Below are 17637 nucleotides of genomic sequence, written 5' to 3'. Positions count from 1 at the left end.
GAAAAATTCCCAGCTATTGTAACCAAACTGGCTGAGAATGGTTAAAATTGTACTAGTAATACAACTGGAGGGCACTATTTTCTATAAACATATTGCTCAAGTTCTTGTTGATTATGTCTTCTTTGTGCAGCTTTTTCTTTGTTTTATTCCATACTGGTGACAAGAATAGATGCCTTCTAGACACAAAATGGAGTTGTGGACTATAGAGAGAGGAGAGAGAGAGAAAGAGAAAACACATAAGCATGTTGATTAAATAAGACAATACCCCACTCCTTTGGTCTGATCAGTATCCAATGTGAACGAAACGTGGCATTCAGGGTATACTGGACAATTTAGCCACTGTGGAAATTATGCAGCTGGGTGGGTTGCAGTTTTATTTGATATTATATGACATTACAGTGAAAGAAGTAGCATGACAACTTCCTTAGCACCAACACAATTTGCTAATAACTTTATGAGGCAATTTGGACTACCTAAGAAGTGCACTTCTTTGCAAAGCCACTTGAAATAGCAACATAAAATTATTCTTTAGAAGCTATCAAGTGAAGTGTAGGAGTAGTATTTCTCAAACTTGGCAACTTTAAGAAGTGTGGACTTCAACTCCCAGAATGTCACAGCCAGGGTTATTGCTTTACTTTGGCTTGCCTTATGAATGAAATCTTGCCGGGAACAAAGTTCACATTCCAAAAAGCGAAAGAGGAAGTTCTGGGTGCTGAAGCAACAGCACGTAGCCACAAAGTGCAGTTGGCATGGAACCCACATGACTCAGAAATCTTGACCTGCAAAAACAACAGTCAGAAGAAATCCTGTCAGCACTCTGGGTTTGGATGAGCTCCCCTTGCACAGTGTAAGAGTTAAGTGCACACAGTAGTTGGGTTCACACATTGCACTAAGCTGGGATATGATTTGTTTGTAAATAATGGATTTCACCTTATCACACTGAATTGAAGCCAGCCAATTTTTATCTATTCTCTAAGCCACTGTTAAGCAAACAGTAGCTTACTGTGATGTATGAACCAAATCAGTAAATATCTACTGTATGTTAGTTTTTTCATATGCCATTTCCAAACTCTTCAGTTCCTTGGAGAAAAGGCAGCTGCTTTATGCTGCTTTTACAGAGATTGTGAGATTTTCTAAGAAATGTGAAGGGTTGGGTGCTTAATTTATTGTTATGAAGTAAAAAAAAGTGTGTATACGTGTATCTGTGTGCTCTTTATTTTACAACCCGTGTTAAATTCTGTAGTTCTTTCAAGGCTCCCAGGCTGGTTGTGCTTCCTTTAACTGATCCCTCCACCCCACTGGATGTAATATCATCACTTCCTCCCTTGAGACATTCCTGTGCTGTTGCTGTTCAGCTTGTGAAAACTTTTGGGGTTTTTTTTGGTTATTGTTAAAGTAAAGAGTATTCTAGAGATTGTACACTTAGAGCAGTATGATGAGCTTTAATAAAGACAAAGAGTCCTTTTAAGAGCAACAGAATGTCCCACATCATTATGCTAACCATCTGTCATATGATGGTAGGTACACTAGAAGGGTCTTCAAAAAAAGTCTCAACATGAAAGAGCGTTCCTCTTGAGATCCAATACCCTATATTGATTGAAATATATAAAGTGTCCAGCTATCTGACTTCTTTAAAAAAATATAAATTTTATGTAAATATGGCTTGCTTGTAAATGGTGGTTCCAGCTTATCAGACTGAGTGATTTTGATCTATTCAGTAAGCAGGTAAGCTGCAGTAAGCTGAGTTCACTTGGGACTTCCAATTGATGCTCTACTCATTTATTTCTCAGTGCCCTGTTGCAGCACTTGAGAGCCACATTGGTGTAGTGGTTAAGGCATCAGGCTAGAAACCGGGAGACCATAAGTTCTAGTCCTGCCTTAGGCACAAAGCCAGCTGGGTGACCTTGGGCCAATCACACACTCTCAGCCCTAGGAAGCAGGCAAGGGCAAACCACTTCTGAAAATCCTTGCCAAGAAAACTGCATATGTAGGCCTGTATATATGTCAGGCCCAGCCCAAGAACGACAAGTCAGTGCATTCAAACTCCAGTTCTTCATTTGCTCTCATTGTACAGATAGAATCTTGCCAGACTAAAGCTAATCTAACGGACTCAAGGGGAAATAACCTGGGAGACTCTAGGGCAGGGCTATCCTGAACCTCTTTGTTCTTCCTCCATTGCTTTCCAGACTGTGAGTCCAATTATCTCCTCCTTGCCCTTGGAATGTGCTCCCTCCTTCCTGAGAACCAGTGGGAGCACCAAAATCCACCACAATATATGCATTAACAGTGTTCTTAAACTAAAAATAAAGAATGAAACTTACCTCTTTAATGTGAAGTTGCCTGAATTTGAAATAATTTTTTAAATAAATTGTGATCTCCCAGGGAACCCCTAGTGTTCTGTTGCAGAACCCTAGGGTGCCACGGAACCCTGGTTGAGAAACCCTGCTGTAGAGAATAGATTTAGGTTAAATATTAGGAAGAATTTCCTGACAGGAAGAGCTCGCAACAGGTGGAACAGGTTTCCTTATGAAATGGTATGTTCCCCTCATTGTAGGTCTTCAAACAGAGGCTATACCTATCTGATGTGCTTTAACAGATCCTGCACTAAGCAAGGGATCAGGCTAGGTGACCTCTGAGGTAACTTTCGTGCTATGATTGTATGTATTGTAAGACTTTCAGCATCACCACTTCCGCTTGCTCCTAAAAAAAACTGATTTAGATTTGCTTTGCCAGTTTTCTGGAATCTATGAGTTTTAAATAATAGATTAATTGAGAAGATTAGTTTGGTATAAAGTTTAAGCTTTTATATCTATTATGAGAACAATGTTTAATTCCCCAAATCACTGAATTATAACTCTGTGAAATTAAAGTAAATATGATTTGATCAAATTTCAGTCTCACTTTAATTCCTGTCATCATCATTTGTGAACTTGTTTAATACATAATCATGTTTCGTTCCAATTGAGAATGCAGGTTTTTTTGTGAATTATGTTTTGTAAATATAACTGGATTTATCATGCCAAGCAAACATCAGAATCTCCTCTGCCATTCAGGTTGTTCATTTATTGGGCATGAGAGCCAGGAGTGGGCGGCACTTTCAGAGGTAACCAAGGAAAAGCACAGGGCTAGTGGCAACTATTGTTGAGGGTGTAAACAGCTTATGTAACACACACACGAACACACATACACGCACGCAAGAAGTTTGTAGAGCAGGAAGAACTAAAAATACATAGTTGCTTGATCCCTAACTTCAACATTAATAAATAATATTTTATGCCAGTCTGTTGGAGATTGACATCTAAATCATTACTGAAAGCTTTCCTTCATTTGAATTCTGTTTCTGTAGGATTTTTGGTTTGGTTTCTCTTTTGTAATAAAAACCTTGCTTCAGAATGCTTGATGAGGTGAAAAAGTGACATTCTTATCTAACTCATTCTTGCATTTCAGTATTATAAGTGGATCAGGTCTACACAATTGTTGGGTCTCTAACAACCACAATTATTTTCATATTATTTAGATCACAAATAGTTTCATATTAGAACAGGGGGCATCGTTTCGTTGGTCCCATGTTGTTGATCTGTCTATGTGAGCATGTATGCACCTGACTGTATTCAAGGTGGTTCTCACTTATTGGCCAGTGGTGCATATTTATACAGAGTGGAAAAAACTGGGTTGAAACACGGCTTTCTAACCTGCCCCATTTCTACCCTCACATAAGCTATTTTAATTGGCACAGTCAAGATCCTTTAGTACAGAATTCAGATAACTTAATTCTAAAATGGTAAGAATTCCACATTCTTAGTATAGGGCTTCTTACCAAGAAAAACCTTATGGTGCAGGATTCCTTAGGTTATACCATTTCAAGAGACAGGTGCATAAAATTACATAGCGAAATGTTGCTAGGTTTTTGTATGTGCACAAACATATATACCCTGCTGAAATCATTTGTGTTGAATCAATCTATAAATAAACATGTACATAGATTGATTGACTGATTGATTATGTGCCATTATGTCATTTTCAACTAGCAACCACATAGTAGATAGATTTTCTCCATGATGATCTGTCCCTAAACTGGTCTTTCAGGTCTTTCAACATTGCACCCATCACCATGGTAACTGAGTCCATCCACCACATGTACACAGAGGCTGTTTTAAACATCTTATTAACCTGTTTATTTAATCATGTATTATTGAATGGGCCATCATTGCTTGAATTCATACAAAATGCTAAGTCATAAACCATGATCTACAAATTGTAATTATTGAACTGACATTATGTTTTAAGTGACAAACAACATGGCCTAGTGAAAACTGTACAGTCTGTGACACCTTCACAATATTCTTCACGATTACCATCACCTTCAAGAATACAACTTATTTGTGTGTCCCACCTTAATAATGTCACCCATTCTCAGGAATATCTTAACTTCTTTGAGTGTCTATTACATTTAGCATATGTATAGTAACTGTCAATTCATTGAACAGGAAAATTGAACTCAGTTTTTGTCAAAAGTCCAAAATTCAACCACTGATGCCTAATGGTCCTTGGTTCTTCCTGTGCTGCTGTTTCTATATCATTTATGTAAAGGCTGTATGACTGCATTAATTATATATGTGTTTGGGTAACATGATTAGCATAGGTTATGATTAGTTGTAAACGTACCCAAATGCAGCTGGCATTTCCCTGAATTTTTGGAGCACATGGGAATACACATGTAGAACCATAAAGAAGCTTTGTCTTTTCCCAGAAATATGTGGCTGCTGCCAGCAGCACCACGGGAGTGATTTCATCTGAACATTGTTATATACACACATGCGGAAATTAGAAATAGTAACATCCTCTTAAAATAAAAGTTAAATTTATGCTGAATCCCAAAAGATAAAAGCAGTGTTTCTAAATTTGCATTTATTTCTGTTGGAAAAGTTGCAGATTTGGAACGAACGGCAATAATTTAAATTTCTTTTTATTGAATAGTGTATACAAGTAGACTAATCTACTCCAATTTATATGTTTAAATGGCAGACTGTCCTACTAAGTACTACTTGTTCAGAAAACCTAACCAGAATGTACAGATTCTCTTTCTAATTACTGAAACAAAATAATTCAGCTTGTGCTTCTGCTGATTCTGGCACTTGCTTTTGTTTAATGCATTCCCACTGATGCTACCATTCGTCATTTTGATATCAGATGTGGACTCTTTATTCTGTTTCTGGTAGAAAACAACAAATGCCTGTATCTGACATGCTTAAAAGACTGAGCAAGGCAGTTCTCATGGTTTTTCTCTGAAAAACATGGCTATAAATTAAATTCCAAAATATGAAAAGATCACATTATTTCCTGTTCATGATAAATAGCTTATATTTAATAACTTAATAATTAAATTGTATTTAATTCTTGCGGCCTAATACTTCTTGCTGTAATTTAGGATTGGGTTAGGTATGATGTTTGGATGGGTTTTTGTATGTTTTGAAGGAATTAATAGGTGCATTGAAAATAGAATCTGTATTTCATAAAATGGAATGGAGAAAGCACTTGTTTTTACAGCATCTATTGCAGCATCTATTAGGTACTGTTCTTATACCTTTAGTTGCAAAGTTTGCTGTATGACTAATAACTGTCTTAAATTATGCACACATTTAATTGTATATTCTTAATGTGTTTCAGACAAGCTTTATATGGGACCAGGGCAACTTTACCATGATTTGCAGAATCTCTTACATGACTTGAATGTAGTTGGCCAAATCAGTCAACTAATATGCAGTCTGAAAGGAAACTACCAGGTAACAAGTAATGGATATAGAATTACGTTTCCAGATCAAGCAAACACCTATACTTTTTTTGTATGCTAATGGGATTATTGTTAAATGGTAAACCGTAGAGTTGTAAGTAGATTATAGATGCCTTGCTGAGTTTGTTGTATTCCTCTACTTGCATATGTGCAATCTAAGCATAGGGTATTTTAATAGGGTATTTTTATTCAGTGATGTTAAGAAAAATCTGTCATGTACTTACACCATGAGTTAATAGCAATGTTTCTTTAGCATCAAGCGTTATGCCATCAGGTCTGTTTAAGCATTACTTAATCCTGACAAGTTTTTTTCTCTTGTTTTAATCCATGCTGTACAACGCATGTGTGCATGTGTTCCTTTCAACTAAAAAATTACATAGATGGCAGTAGACTTGTATTATTTAATGCAGGCCTCTCCAGATTGCAACTGCAGTGGAAACTTCAGCTTAAATTCTAATGGTGTATCTTAAATGGATTGTTGCCCAGCTTCACAGGTTTTTAAGGTTTTTGATACAACAGGAAAAATAAACTTAATGTAAAGTTTTATTAACTTGAACATCCTTTTTGTTGTTGTTGTTCCATCAGAATTTAAATCAATCAGTGGCTCATGACTGGACTTCAGGTTTACAGAAACTCATTTTGAAAAAAGAAGATGAAATCAGAGCTGCAGACCGCTGTCGCATTCAACTTCAGCTTCCAGGAAAGCAGGACAAGTCAGTAGCAACCTTGAACTAGAGAGAACATATATTTTCTTGAAAGCACTTGAGAGGTGTAGGGGCAGAAGTTGTTATGAAAGCCAACACAGTAAAATGTAGCTTCTGGGCAGGATGAAGAAGGATCATGTTTAATGGTGCATAATAATAATAATAATAATAACAATAACAACAACAACCAGGTATTTAGAAGCAGGTCTTGATAGGATCTATATTTACGCATGATACATTTTTCTGGCAGTTTTCCAGCACTCCATTGCTCTTCAATAAGCTCCAGGCAAACAGTACATCATAATTTCTGCTATGTTCAAGATGTGAGTAGGAGAAATTATAACTCATAAATACAGAAGTTAAACGTTTTTTAGGTGGTCAAGGGAACTGAAATGAAATCCCACTCGCTAACTGATGCTGTGTTTGTTTATTTAGTCAGTGTTCTTTCTGTATAAATGGACAGGTTTGAGCCACCTCTCTAGACATTTGATATAGTTTAAAAAAAGCAGAACTTCATAAGGAATCAAATGTTTCCTTCCCACATATGAGAATGGAGAGTGGGCAGTTGTGCCTCCCCCCATCCTGACTGCTTATTACTTTCTTATTCTCTAATGTATTTCAGAAGTTATAAGAAACCCCAGTCTGGTCAATTTCTATAACCATTTCACTATGCCAATACAGAAGTTCTAGCTTTGATTTTATATCAGCAGCACCCCACAGGTAAAAGAGAAAGAACTACAACTCTGTCGCAACTTGTATTCTTCAGTGTAAGGAGACCACAATTACCTGAAAGACTGTACAAAGGTTACAAATATAGAATATTGTTCACTTTTGCTATGAATGAAGTCAGAATGATGGGATACAATGACTGTGTATATCAGCCTCCTGTCCTAAACCACAGAAACAGGAATATTTTCATCCCTCTCCCATCTGGGAGAGTTGATGGGTCTTTATCTAGTATTAAATAAAGCCTACTTTCAAGTTATGGTATGTTCCTCTCAATGTTAAAAGAAATACTAATTCTGTTGCATAGAACGTCTAGTAATTTATTTTGTGCTACAGTTGCAGCTAATGAATCTTTGTTTTCTTCCTGCCAAAAGAGTATATGGAATATTTTTATTTTATGTGTAACAGGAGTATGTACTTGTTTTCCTTTATTCATAATAGATCAGGACGGCCTACTTTCTTTACAGCAGTGTTCAATACATTTACACCTGCTATTAAACAATCTTGGATCAGAAATTTACAAATGGCGAAGCTTGCTTTAGGTAAGATTTTCTTTTGCTATGCTTAAAACAATTATAAATTAAACTGAAGGTGCCTTATGAATAATTGTGAAGGAGAGAAACACTCACAGAGAATCAGCTATAAAAGAGTTAAATCTGTTATTTTGGATGGTGACCAGGGCCCAGCAAAGCTTAGAAAGCTCAAAGTCTAAGAAACCAATTGGGAGAAGGGAGATTTTTCTTTTTACTTGAGCAAAGGAGGGCAGCTCTATTTGCAGGGAATCTCCTTGGCTGGCTTCTGCTGCTAAGAACCAACCATTTCAGTCCTGGAATAGGGTCAGGCAACTCTGAAGAAATTATCATCTAAGGAAAACATGGAGCTAGATGTAGTCAGGCTTCTTTTGCTAATCTGTATTATGTATTGATTTGAGCTTCTTTGTGTATCCCTCTGCTATTTTATTCTATGTCTATGCATGGTGGGGTTCCTCTTGCTGGCAAAAATTCTGATTTCCTTTTTTTCCCTTCTCTCTCTCTCCCTTCCCCATTATTCTTTTAATGCAAAATTTGTTCCTTGACTGCTAGTATACATAATAAACACTATATTCTAAACACTTCTAACAGAATGTGACACAGCTTGTTAAGCAAGTCTTTCTTTCTTTGTAGTTTCTATCAATTTCTATTAACCAAAGTTCCTAATCAAACCTTTTCATTACAAAATTTTTTTTAGAGATTTTATAAATATTGGTTATCTTTTAAAATGTGATTTATGAATGCATAAATGTTGCCTACTGAATTTAAGCAGCATAAGGCTGCAGAGTTTTTCTAGAACTTCCCATTATTAATCTTAACCTCTATGCCCTTATGTATTAAACACCTTTGTGGGTATTTAAAAGAAAACATTTGATTACTTGCTTATTCTACAGAGACAGTTACTAGAAAATATGTGCCTTATTTATATTTAAATGGTAATTTGAAATATAAATACACTACAATAATTTATCAAAAAGAAAGCTATTACTTTTTTCCCTTTTGCCATTATAGCTGATGAAAATCTGCTGGGTTGGTTCTGTATAGATGATGATGGGAACCAGATTAAAAAAGAGAAACACCCACTCCTTGTGAAGTACATGCCTGTGATGATGGCCAAACAACAGGAATTTAAGGTAAATAGCATTAATTTTGTTTGCTAAGTAGCTAACGTACTGATTGAAACACGCATGGGCTGATTTACTTTACCTAAAGTTCATTTTTTCTTTATTAATGATTTGGAATGAAAGTACTTTATTACTTATTTATTTAATGTCAAAAATCCAAAATTGTCATATAACATAAAAGACTGTCAGATTATAAAGCTGGTTAATAACAACTTTGTACTTACATTAGACCCAAGTCTAATGTTTGTTTGGGACTGCTCAATTCAGTTTATTGAAAGCAACTTTTCTTCAAATGAGTCAAGGTTTATTATGCTTTCTAATATTTTTTAAAGCTGTCTTTTATCATGAGTGCTGTCATAGCACAATGGCTGTAATTCTTGCTTTACGGATAGAAGGTTTCTAGAAAGTGGCAGAAAATAATAAAAAAAAAACTTTCCTTTTCCTGAGCTGCCTAGTTTTCCCTGTTTTTTCTTGTTTTTTAAAAAAATCCTCAGATGACTGGAAAAATAGTAAAACAATTCACGACTGTAATTTAAAAAAATGTTGATAGATATTTAATCAACAACCATATATTTAAAAGGTAAGAGTTATAGCCTTTGTGCTCAGAGGTTTTTCTGAGGAAAGGGTATTTTTAAAAGACAGTAGGAAGAAACAGGGCAGATGGAAAGGGTTTTTTAAAGTCCTTGTCTGCCTGCATATATGTACATTTTAACTTTGAATATATACTTCCAATTTAGCTTTGCATGGGTATATACATATACGCACATGCACATGTACATACATGCACATTTAAAAGTTTATATATCAGGAAGATCCATCCACAAGAAGGAAAGTTATTGGCTATTACTTTCCTGAAACCGAAAAGTGGGAGGGCAAAGCAGCAGAGGAATTGTCCAGTGGGCCAACATAGCAGCCTGCAATCTGGACTATATACCTTGCATGTTGTTGCCAAAGTGTCTCAGATTGCTCTGTATTTTCTAAAACTGGTTAAGAGTCAAGCCAGCATGAGCATAGAAGAGTTTAGAGAATAAGTATGGATTATCTAGACCCCTTTCAGTCAGGTTTCAGGCCTGGATATGGGATGGAAACGGCATTGGTTGCACTTATGGATGATCTTTGGCGGGAGCGAGATGGGGGAAGTGCATCCATCCTTGCTCTTCTTGACCTCTCAGCGGCTTTCAATACCATCGACCACGGTATCCTTTTGGGGAGGCTCAGGAAGTTGGGAGTGGGCAGCGTGATTCTGCGCTGGTTCACCTCTTTCCTCCAGGGCCGGTCCCAATCGGCGGTGATAGGGAGTGAGAGATCCGACCCTCGACCCCTCCTTTGTGGGGTGCTGCAGGGTTCAGTTCTCTCTCCTCTCCTATTTAACATCTACATGAAACTGCTGGGTGAGATCATCCATCACCATGGGATGAGGTATCATTAGTATGCTGACGATACTCAATTGTATATCTCCATCCCGGGTGAACTAAGTGATGCTGTGACCAACGGCTCTTGAGTGTCTGGGGGCTGTGGGAGTCTGGATGGGGAACAACAGGCTTTGGCTGAACCCTGGTAAGACGGAGTGGCTGTGGGTTAAGGGCTCTGCCATATCTGGGACTTTGTCATCTTTGGTTCTGGATGGGGTTGCACTGCCCCAGACAGACCCGGTACATAACTTGGGGGTCCTCGTGGACTCACGACTCCTGCTCGAAGAGCAGGTGTAAGCCGTGGCTAGAAGGGCCTTTGCACAGCTGTGTGTTGTGCACCAGTTGCGCCCTTTCCTGGATCAGGAGGCCGTTCGGATAGTCACTCATGCCCTTGTTATCTCCCATATAGACTATTGCAATGCGCTCTACATGGGGCTACCCTTGAAGAGTATCTGGAAGCTTCCGCTAGTCCAGAATGCGGCTGCGCGGGGTATTTTTTGTGCCCCTAGAAGGGTGCATATAACAACTTTGCTTCGCGAGCTGCACTGGATACCAGTTTGCTTCCGGGTCCAATTCAAGGTGTTGCTTATCACCTTTAAAGCCCTACATGGCATGGGACCGGGTTACCTGAGGGACCGCCTCTTCCCAGCTTCATCAGCCCGTCCCATCCGGTCATGCAGAGAGGGCATGCTGCGGACCTGTCTGCAAGAGTATTCCATCTGGCGGGGTCCAGGAGGCAGTCCTTCTCTGCAGTGGCGCCTGCCCTTTGGAACATCTTGCCCCCAGAGGTGAGATTAGCCCCATCACTCCTAGCCTTCCGGAGGGAATTGAAGACCTGGCTCTGCCATCGGGCTTGGGGCAGGGAGGAGAATAATCATACTTGGGGTTGGCTAGTGCCTTGAAGTGCCCCTCCTACATAAGGATTGAATGAGACCATAGCCATCAGGATTTTATTTTATTTGGTAATTTTTAAAATTGTTTTAGTCTATATTTTACATTGGAATTTTATTGTATAGTTGTTGTTTTATGCTGTAAACCACCCAGAGTCCCTCCGTTCGGAGGAGATGGGCAGTGACAAATTAGATAGATAGATAGATAGATAGATAGATAGATAGATAGATAGATAGATAGATAGATAGATAGATGATAGATGATAGATAGATAGATAGATGATAGATGATAGATAGATAGATAGATGATAGATAGATAGATAGATAGATAGATAGATAGATAGATAGATAGATAGATAGATAGATACGCTCTTAGGAAGACAGGCCTAGGGATAAGTCTTAGCCTTCCAGCTCCAGTGTAGTACATCTACTTTATTACTTTTCTGGTTCAGGGTTTTTTAAAAAACTTTCCAAGGTCTTTTGAATATGCTAATACTTAAATGTTCTAACATTTAATCTATTGCTTTAATTGGCAATAGAATTTTTTAGAATATATTTTCTGTGTTTGAATGCTGTTTTTTGGCTACTGAGTTTACATTTTAAACTGTTTTTAGAAAGTTGTAAGCCACTTGGAAAAAAATACCTTGGTTTTAGAGACTTACAATGTTTAATAAATAAAGTGATCTTGAGTTGGTTAATTAAAATAATTATTGGAATTACTTTGATTTTTTTGGCATTGTTACCACCAAATTCCAGTCCTGAGCTGTATCCAATATTACACAAGCTGACTTTCACTTATGTACCATCCATGCCTTCTCCTTGTTCTCCTTCCATCTGAATTATCTCATGTAATTTCAGTTCTCTGAAGGCTCCCCAAATCTCTGAATGAGATTGGAGTGTATGACATGAGGCTGCAAAATAGGAAGCACTTTTCTTTTTCCCATTGTCTTCAGTTTTACTGGCAAAGAGCCAGAAAAGGATTATTATATTTTTTGATAAAGCTTAGCCAAAAATATGATATTTTTACTAACAATCTTTATTTTGTGTGTTAAGGTTGAATGTGCTGCTTATAATCCAGAACCTTATTTATGTGAAGAAAGTGATCCAGATTCTCTATCTACAGAGTATGGTTTTCTTTGGGTAAGAATTTAATTTTTTTCAAAGTTCAAATAATAGAATTTATAGAGAATAGAATAATATTCTTGAAATTAATCCAGTTTTGTAAATTCAGTTTCACAATTAGACTTGGGACCAAGCTAGATAACTTACTGGTGATTCTGTGTTCTTAAAAAAAGTCTGCTCATTTGTTTTTTGTTTTGTTAAGATGAAAATTTAATAAAAGACAGTTGATGTTTAGTGCATAAAAGCAGCAGTGCAACTTTCCCAAACTTTTCTTGAGGCATCTTTTCTTGGAAATGTTTTTAGAATGGGAGGCACAGCCAGGTTAAGAAAGATTTAAGCATCCATTCTACCTGATTTGCAATCATGCATATTAAAACTGTTTTAAACCTTTAAAAAAATTGATTATGGGCACAGAATGATTTCCTAGTATCTTGTCTACTTCGGCCCTTGACCTTCAATAATAACAAGAAAGTTACTGGTATGGCTGTATCCTTTGAAGTTACGCAACAGTGTATCTTGTGGCCTGAAGCTGAGATAGATTTCTGTGACCCACATCCATCTATATGAATTTTTGCAAATCATCACTTGTTCTCAAAGTGTTATCCCCCTAACACTTCAAAATGTTTGGGACATTTGGTGATGAGAAAGAATGGGGAGTGTTCAGGGAATAACGTGACAAATCAGAAATAGTTGTGGGCATATGACTCTTTTTTTTGTACAAGTGGACTGAGATGTTTTTAATCTTAGCAGAGGTAGGAAATATATTTAACAACAGAAATCATGGAAGTTAATAATTTCTTAAAACCTGGTCATTCTAAACCATTGTTTGCAGAGAGTCACTTGTAGGGTGATCCATTATAGAATTATGTATGTACTGTTGGATTAACAAATAAAAGCTAGAAGTGTCAAGCATCATAGCTCTCAGAGCAAGAATTATAAGGATTAAAAAGCTGCTTTTCTAATAAGGGTCAAAGATTTGTATAGATGAATCATCTGCCTATGACAGCAGTCAGCCAAGTGTTTTTAATGTATTTTAACACATTTCAATGTATTCCTTTTAAAAAAAAAATGTAATTCTGGTCTGTGACCGTATTAAAGATTGATTGATTGAAGCTAGACGTGTCACTATTAGCTGAATATTATACATTTGTGTGTGTGCGTGTGTAGCACATGATGCTGTTAAAGAGATAGAATATGTTTCTTTTAGGGAATAGAACTCTGGTTAACAAGTGAAATATTTTTTTCCTATATTTTCACTGAGTAAGGTAGACATGTAGTATCATTATTTTCTTTTAATGTCCAGTTTCCAGACAGACCTTAATTTAACTGCTTAGAACTTAATGATTTTTTGTAATGAACTTTGCCATGTATGTTATTGATTGTAGAGTTGTTGCTTATGAAATAAATTAAAACTTTTCTCTATAATACAGATTGGAAGTTGTACTAATCAAATGGGCCAAATCGCCATTGTATCATTTCAAAACTCCAGTCCAAAACTTATTGAATGCTTCAATGTGGAATCAAGAATTCTCTGTATGGTCTACATTCCAGAAGATGAGAAATCCAAAGAATCAAATAATATGTTTCCTGAGCCTGGAGAGATGTCTACAAAACCCATCAGTGTGCCTACTATTTGTCTAGGCATGGAAGAAGGAAGGTATTTTTCATATTTGTGTCTCACCTCTTTAGATTATTTAGCTCTATATGCTACAGAGAAAGATAGCTAAAAATGCAAGTATCAAGTATCTGCTGCACCAATTGCATATTTCTGGTGAACAGCTAAATCTGAACGTAGTTATTTTGAAAGGTCTAATTTATTTAGAACTCTGCATATCCCTATATGAAATGTTATGTTCTATTTAAACAAATGAGGATGCTTTCCCATTATTTGCAAGCAATGGGATGTACTCAGAATTAAAATAAATGGAAATGGGTGGTGATAAAAATATGATAAATTAAATTAAATAGCATTTTAATTATAATTTGTTACTATTAAATTAAGGCTAACTCATTGACTATTCTATAGTAATATGGCCTTAAACTAGATAAAAAGTTTTAGGTGTTGATGGTCAATCTTTTACCCCGTCTTTCTCATTCTCTCACTAATTCCATGCACCATGGTTCCAGCTGTTATGTAGGCCAACAAAAAAGAATTAATCTTTATTCAAAAGCCTAAGATATATGAGATGCAGGTTTAGGTATTGAAAAATTCTACATGATAAAGAAAATAATTGTCTTCCAAGTTGAAAGCATTATTTTACCTGCATTAGAAGAAATATATGCTTCCCTCTGTTCTTTCTGAGTCTTCTGTGTAAGTGTTTCAGCAAGCATGCACTGTGTTTTTGTAGCTGACAAATTATCTCCTTGTAAATTCTGAAATAGGATAGAAATTGAGTTTGTAGAGTGACATAAGCTTTACTAGACTCTGACTTGGATCTAGAGGAGATACAATGTTATTTTGAGACAGTGGACATATTTAGAATTGCGAGTGTCCCAGATACTCACATATAATTTCCCTTTCTTGTTGCATCTAATACAGACAGTGTATGCCATGACATCATTGTGTTGGGCTACCCTGCACATCATTGGTATCACATGTACTGTATGTGTCTATATGTGTGTGTATACGTGTGTGTGTGCCCACACATACATACTGCCCTGCATTAGGTGTTACAAAAGGCAACGAGTAGAGAAGCATAGAGAGGAAGAAAATTTTGATTAATGCTGAATCTGTATCCCTTTTTGTTTTTATATCATGATTTTTTAAAAACATTTCCTGTTCTTTTTAAATAGCATCTCTGTTTACAAAAGTAGTCAAGGCTCCAAGAAAGTCCGTCTTCAATACTTCTTCACTCCTGAAAAGTCTACTGTGATGAGCTTAGCATACAAGACTCACCATTTATTTGCTGGCCTAGTCAATGGAAACATTGCAATCTACACCAAATTAGAAGGTACAGAAATTTTATGGGATATCCAGAAGGGTTTCTTAGTTGGAGTATTTACAAACAGATTTCATTGCTCTGTTTCTTTCTTTTTTCCCTAAATTCATATTGCCAAATATTTCTTTTTCACCATGGCTATAGATTACTGTTGGCACCATTGGCCATCAGAAATTACATACATACATGTTTGAAAATCTGCATAGGCTGTAATACATAAGCAGTATGTGTCTCAATTTTTCCATGCATATTGAGAATAGGAATTCTTATATTAGAAGCAGGTCCCTGGGCTACATGCATCCATTGAATTCCTGATGGCACTTTTTCCAGGATTTAACAGATCAGATAGTCTTCTACAACCTAGAGCATTCAAATGTGCTGGCCCATTTCTTGTAAGCCATTTGCTCATCGGGGCTGGGAATCAGGAGAACTGTAGCCTTTTCACAGCTGGAGAGCAGTAGGATGGTGAAGTCTGCTGTAGAGACTGCATTTTTAGGTCATGAAGAATTAATTCCAAATCTTTCTATGAGATGGCATGAAAATATCTATTTTAAGGTATAACATAAAATGGCTTTCAGGTTATGTTTTGGGTATGCATGCACGCACTCTCTTTAAAGTATCTATTGTAGTATTAATTGAAAAAAAAGTAATGTATATTTAAATGTTGAAGCCAGTAGTCTGCCCTAAAACAACATATTTTTAAAAGTTCTTTTTTATATCACAGATTCATTATTTTGGCCTGCTAAATTTGTTTGTGCATGTTTGTGTGTGTGTGTGTGTAATTTTCCACGTTTTCTTTTCAATGTATTTCTTGTCAATTTCATTCAACATTTTATTTATTCATATCCTTTTGAAATCTCTACCGATCTCTTTTAAAACAAGATTCCCAGCACAGTGACTGTCTTTGAGCTTTGCTTTTAATGCATCTGATTAGATGCTGCCATGAATTACAGCTACTCATCCACCTCATCCTCCTCTTGGGGAACAAACCAACCCTGCAGCCAACTTCAGGAGAAGAAAGAGCTTCTTTTCCGGTTGCAGGAGAAAGTGGAAGCAGTCCAGGGGCAAGGAAGCACCTGAGCAGAGCAAATCCCTTTGCTGTTTCCTTTGCAGTTACCACTGCTGACATCACCAAATCACATCTTGCTGCTGCTGCTGCTAAGAAAACCCCAGCGCCCAACCTTTTTAGATAAAAGGACCACAGACTTGCTTATCTTCATTTCAGAATGATTCCACCCAGAATGATAACCGCCCAGAGTCCCTCCTTGTTGGGGGGAGATGGGCGGTGATAAAAATTTGAAAAATAAATAAATAAATTCTTTCTACAGGAGGTGGAAGCCATAGAATAGCTAATCCAAGTTTCATTTCTGAATAGGCCATAGCTGGGTATATATTAACAAGAGAGCTCAAAGCGCATCCACTGCATAGGGACGGACTTTCTCTAACGCAGCTCTCTGTTCAGCAGAGCTGGGTTGTGCTTTACTTAAAGGCTGCTGTGATAGTGGCTCACTTTGTGTCTCAAGAAAGTACATGCTGTTGTCTTCAGGCTCCCTTCTTCCCAGATAAGCATTTGCTTCCTCCCAGTTTGTAACTATAATCTTTGTAAGGCTCAAGCTGCTTTTCCAATCATGCCTGAAGGGGCAGCTTAATGAAATGCTGACCTATTTTGTCAGATGTATAAATAAAGGCTGGGACAGAGAATTTGACCCAATAATAATTGGTATGAGCTGTTACTGGAGAATCCAAGTTGCACTACTTAATACTGCAATTCAAAATATTTTTCATCTGAGTTTGCCAACAATTCCTGGTGTTGCCAGTTTTGTGTAAATATCAGCAGAAGAAGAAAAAATGAAATGCAGATATATTTCTGTCGGCCTCTAATGCTGGGTAACACTCAAATTCAGTCAGAGAGTCCATGTGTTGCATTTCAGCTGCTCCCACGCTGCAGGGAGAAATAATCTGGCCAGTCTTTAATGTTCTGCCCACAAAGCACTTACATTTGATTCAGAGATAGTGATTCCATGAACCTTGTTCTGGTGATATCTCCATTTATTGATCTGACATATTTATAAATCAGCCTCCCATTAGCATTGAAGGCAATGTACAAAATTCAGGCATTTTGTACCAATTAAAAAAAAAAGCAATATATTCTTAACCACACCATAAAAATAGAAGCAGGAGAGCGTTTGTCATCATGAAACCAGAAAAGAACTTTAAAAACCATTAGAATTTCAACTTGACAATCAGTTTTGGTCATCTGGAGTATAAAGCCAATGTGGGCTAGTCTGATCTCTGTTGGCAGAGTTCTACATTCAGGGCACTTCTATCAAAAAAAAATCTGCCACTTTTGGAGTTCATCAGTGTAATTTGTCCAGGTAGAGATAATTACTTTAGAAGTC

At 36.9% G+C, this 17637-nt stretch overlaps 1 protein-coding gene across 1 annotated transcript in view; it reads left to right on the top strand.

Annotated features, from left to right (window-relative positions):
* The window catches only part of ARHGEF10 (Rho guanine nucleotide exchange factor 10), a 113519-nt gene that overhangs the window by 63118 nt on the left and 32764 nt on the right, over positions 1-17637 (top strand). Inside the window, exons 19-25 of the mRNA XM_063313865.1 lie at positions 5668-5783; positions 6377-6504; positions 7663-7763; positions 8763-8884; positions 12231-12317; positions 13730-13956; positions 15093-15250. Coding sequence (XP_063169935.1) covers positions 5668-5783; positions 6377-6504; positions 7663-7763; positions 8763-8884; positions 12231-12317; positions 13730-13956; positions 15093-15250 — 939 coding nt within the window. The remainder of the gene's footprint in view (positions 1-5667; positions 5784-6376; positions 6505-7662; positions 7764-8762; positions 8885-12230; positions 12318-13729; positions 13957-15092; positions 15251-17637) is intronic.

This window comes from Candoia aspera, chromosome 1, assembly GCF_035149785.1.
Source record: "Candoia aspera isolate rCanAsp1 chromosome 1, rCanAsp1.hap2, whole genome shotgun sequence".
NCBI lineage: Eukaryota > Metazoa > Chordata > Lepidosauria > Squamata > Boidae > Candoia > Candoia aspera.
This window is presented reverse-complemented; position numbering and strand designations above follow the sequence as displayed.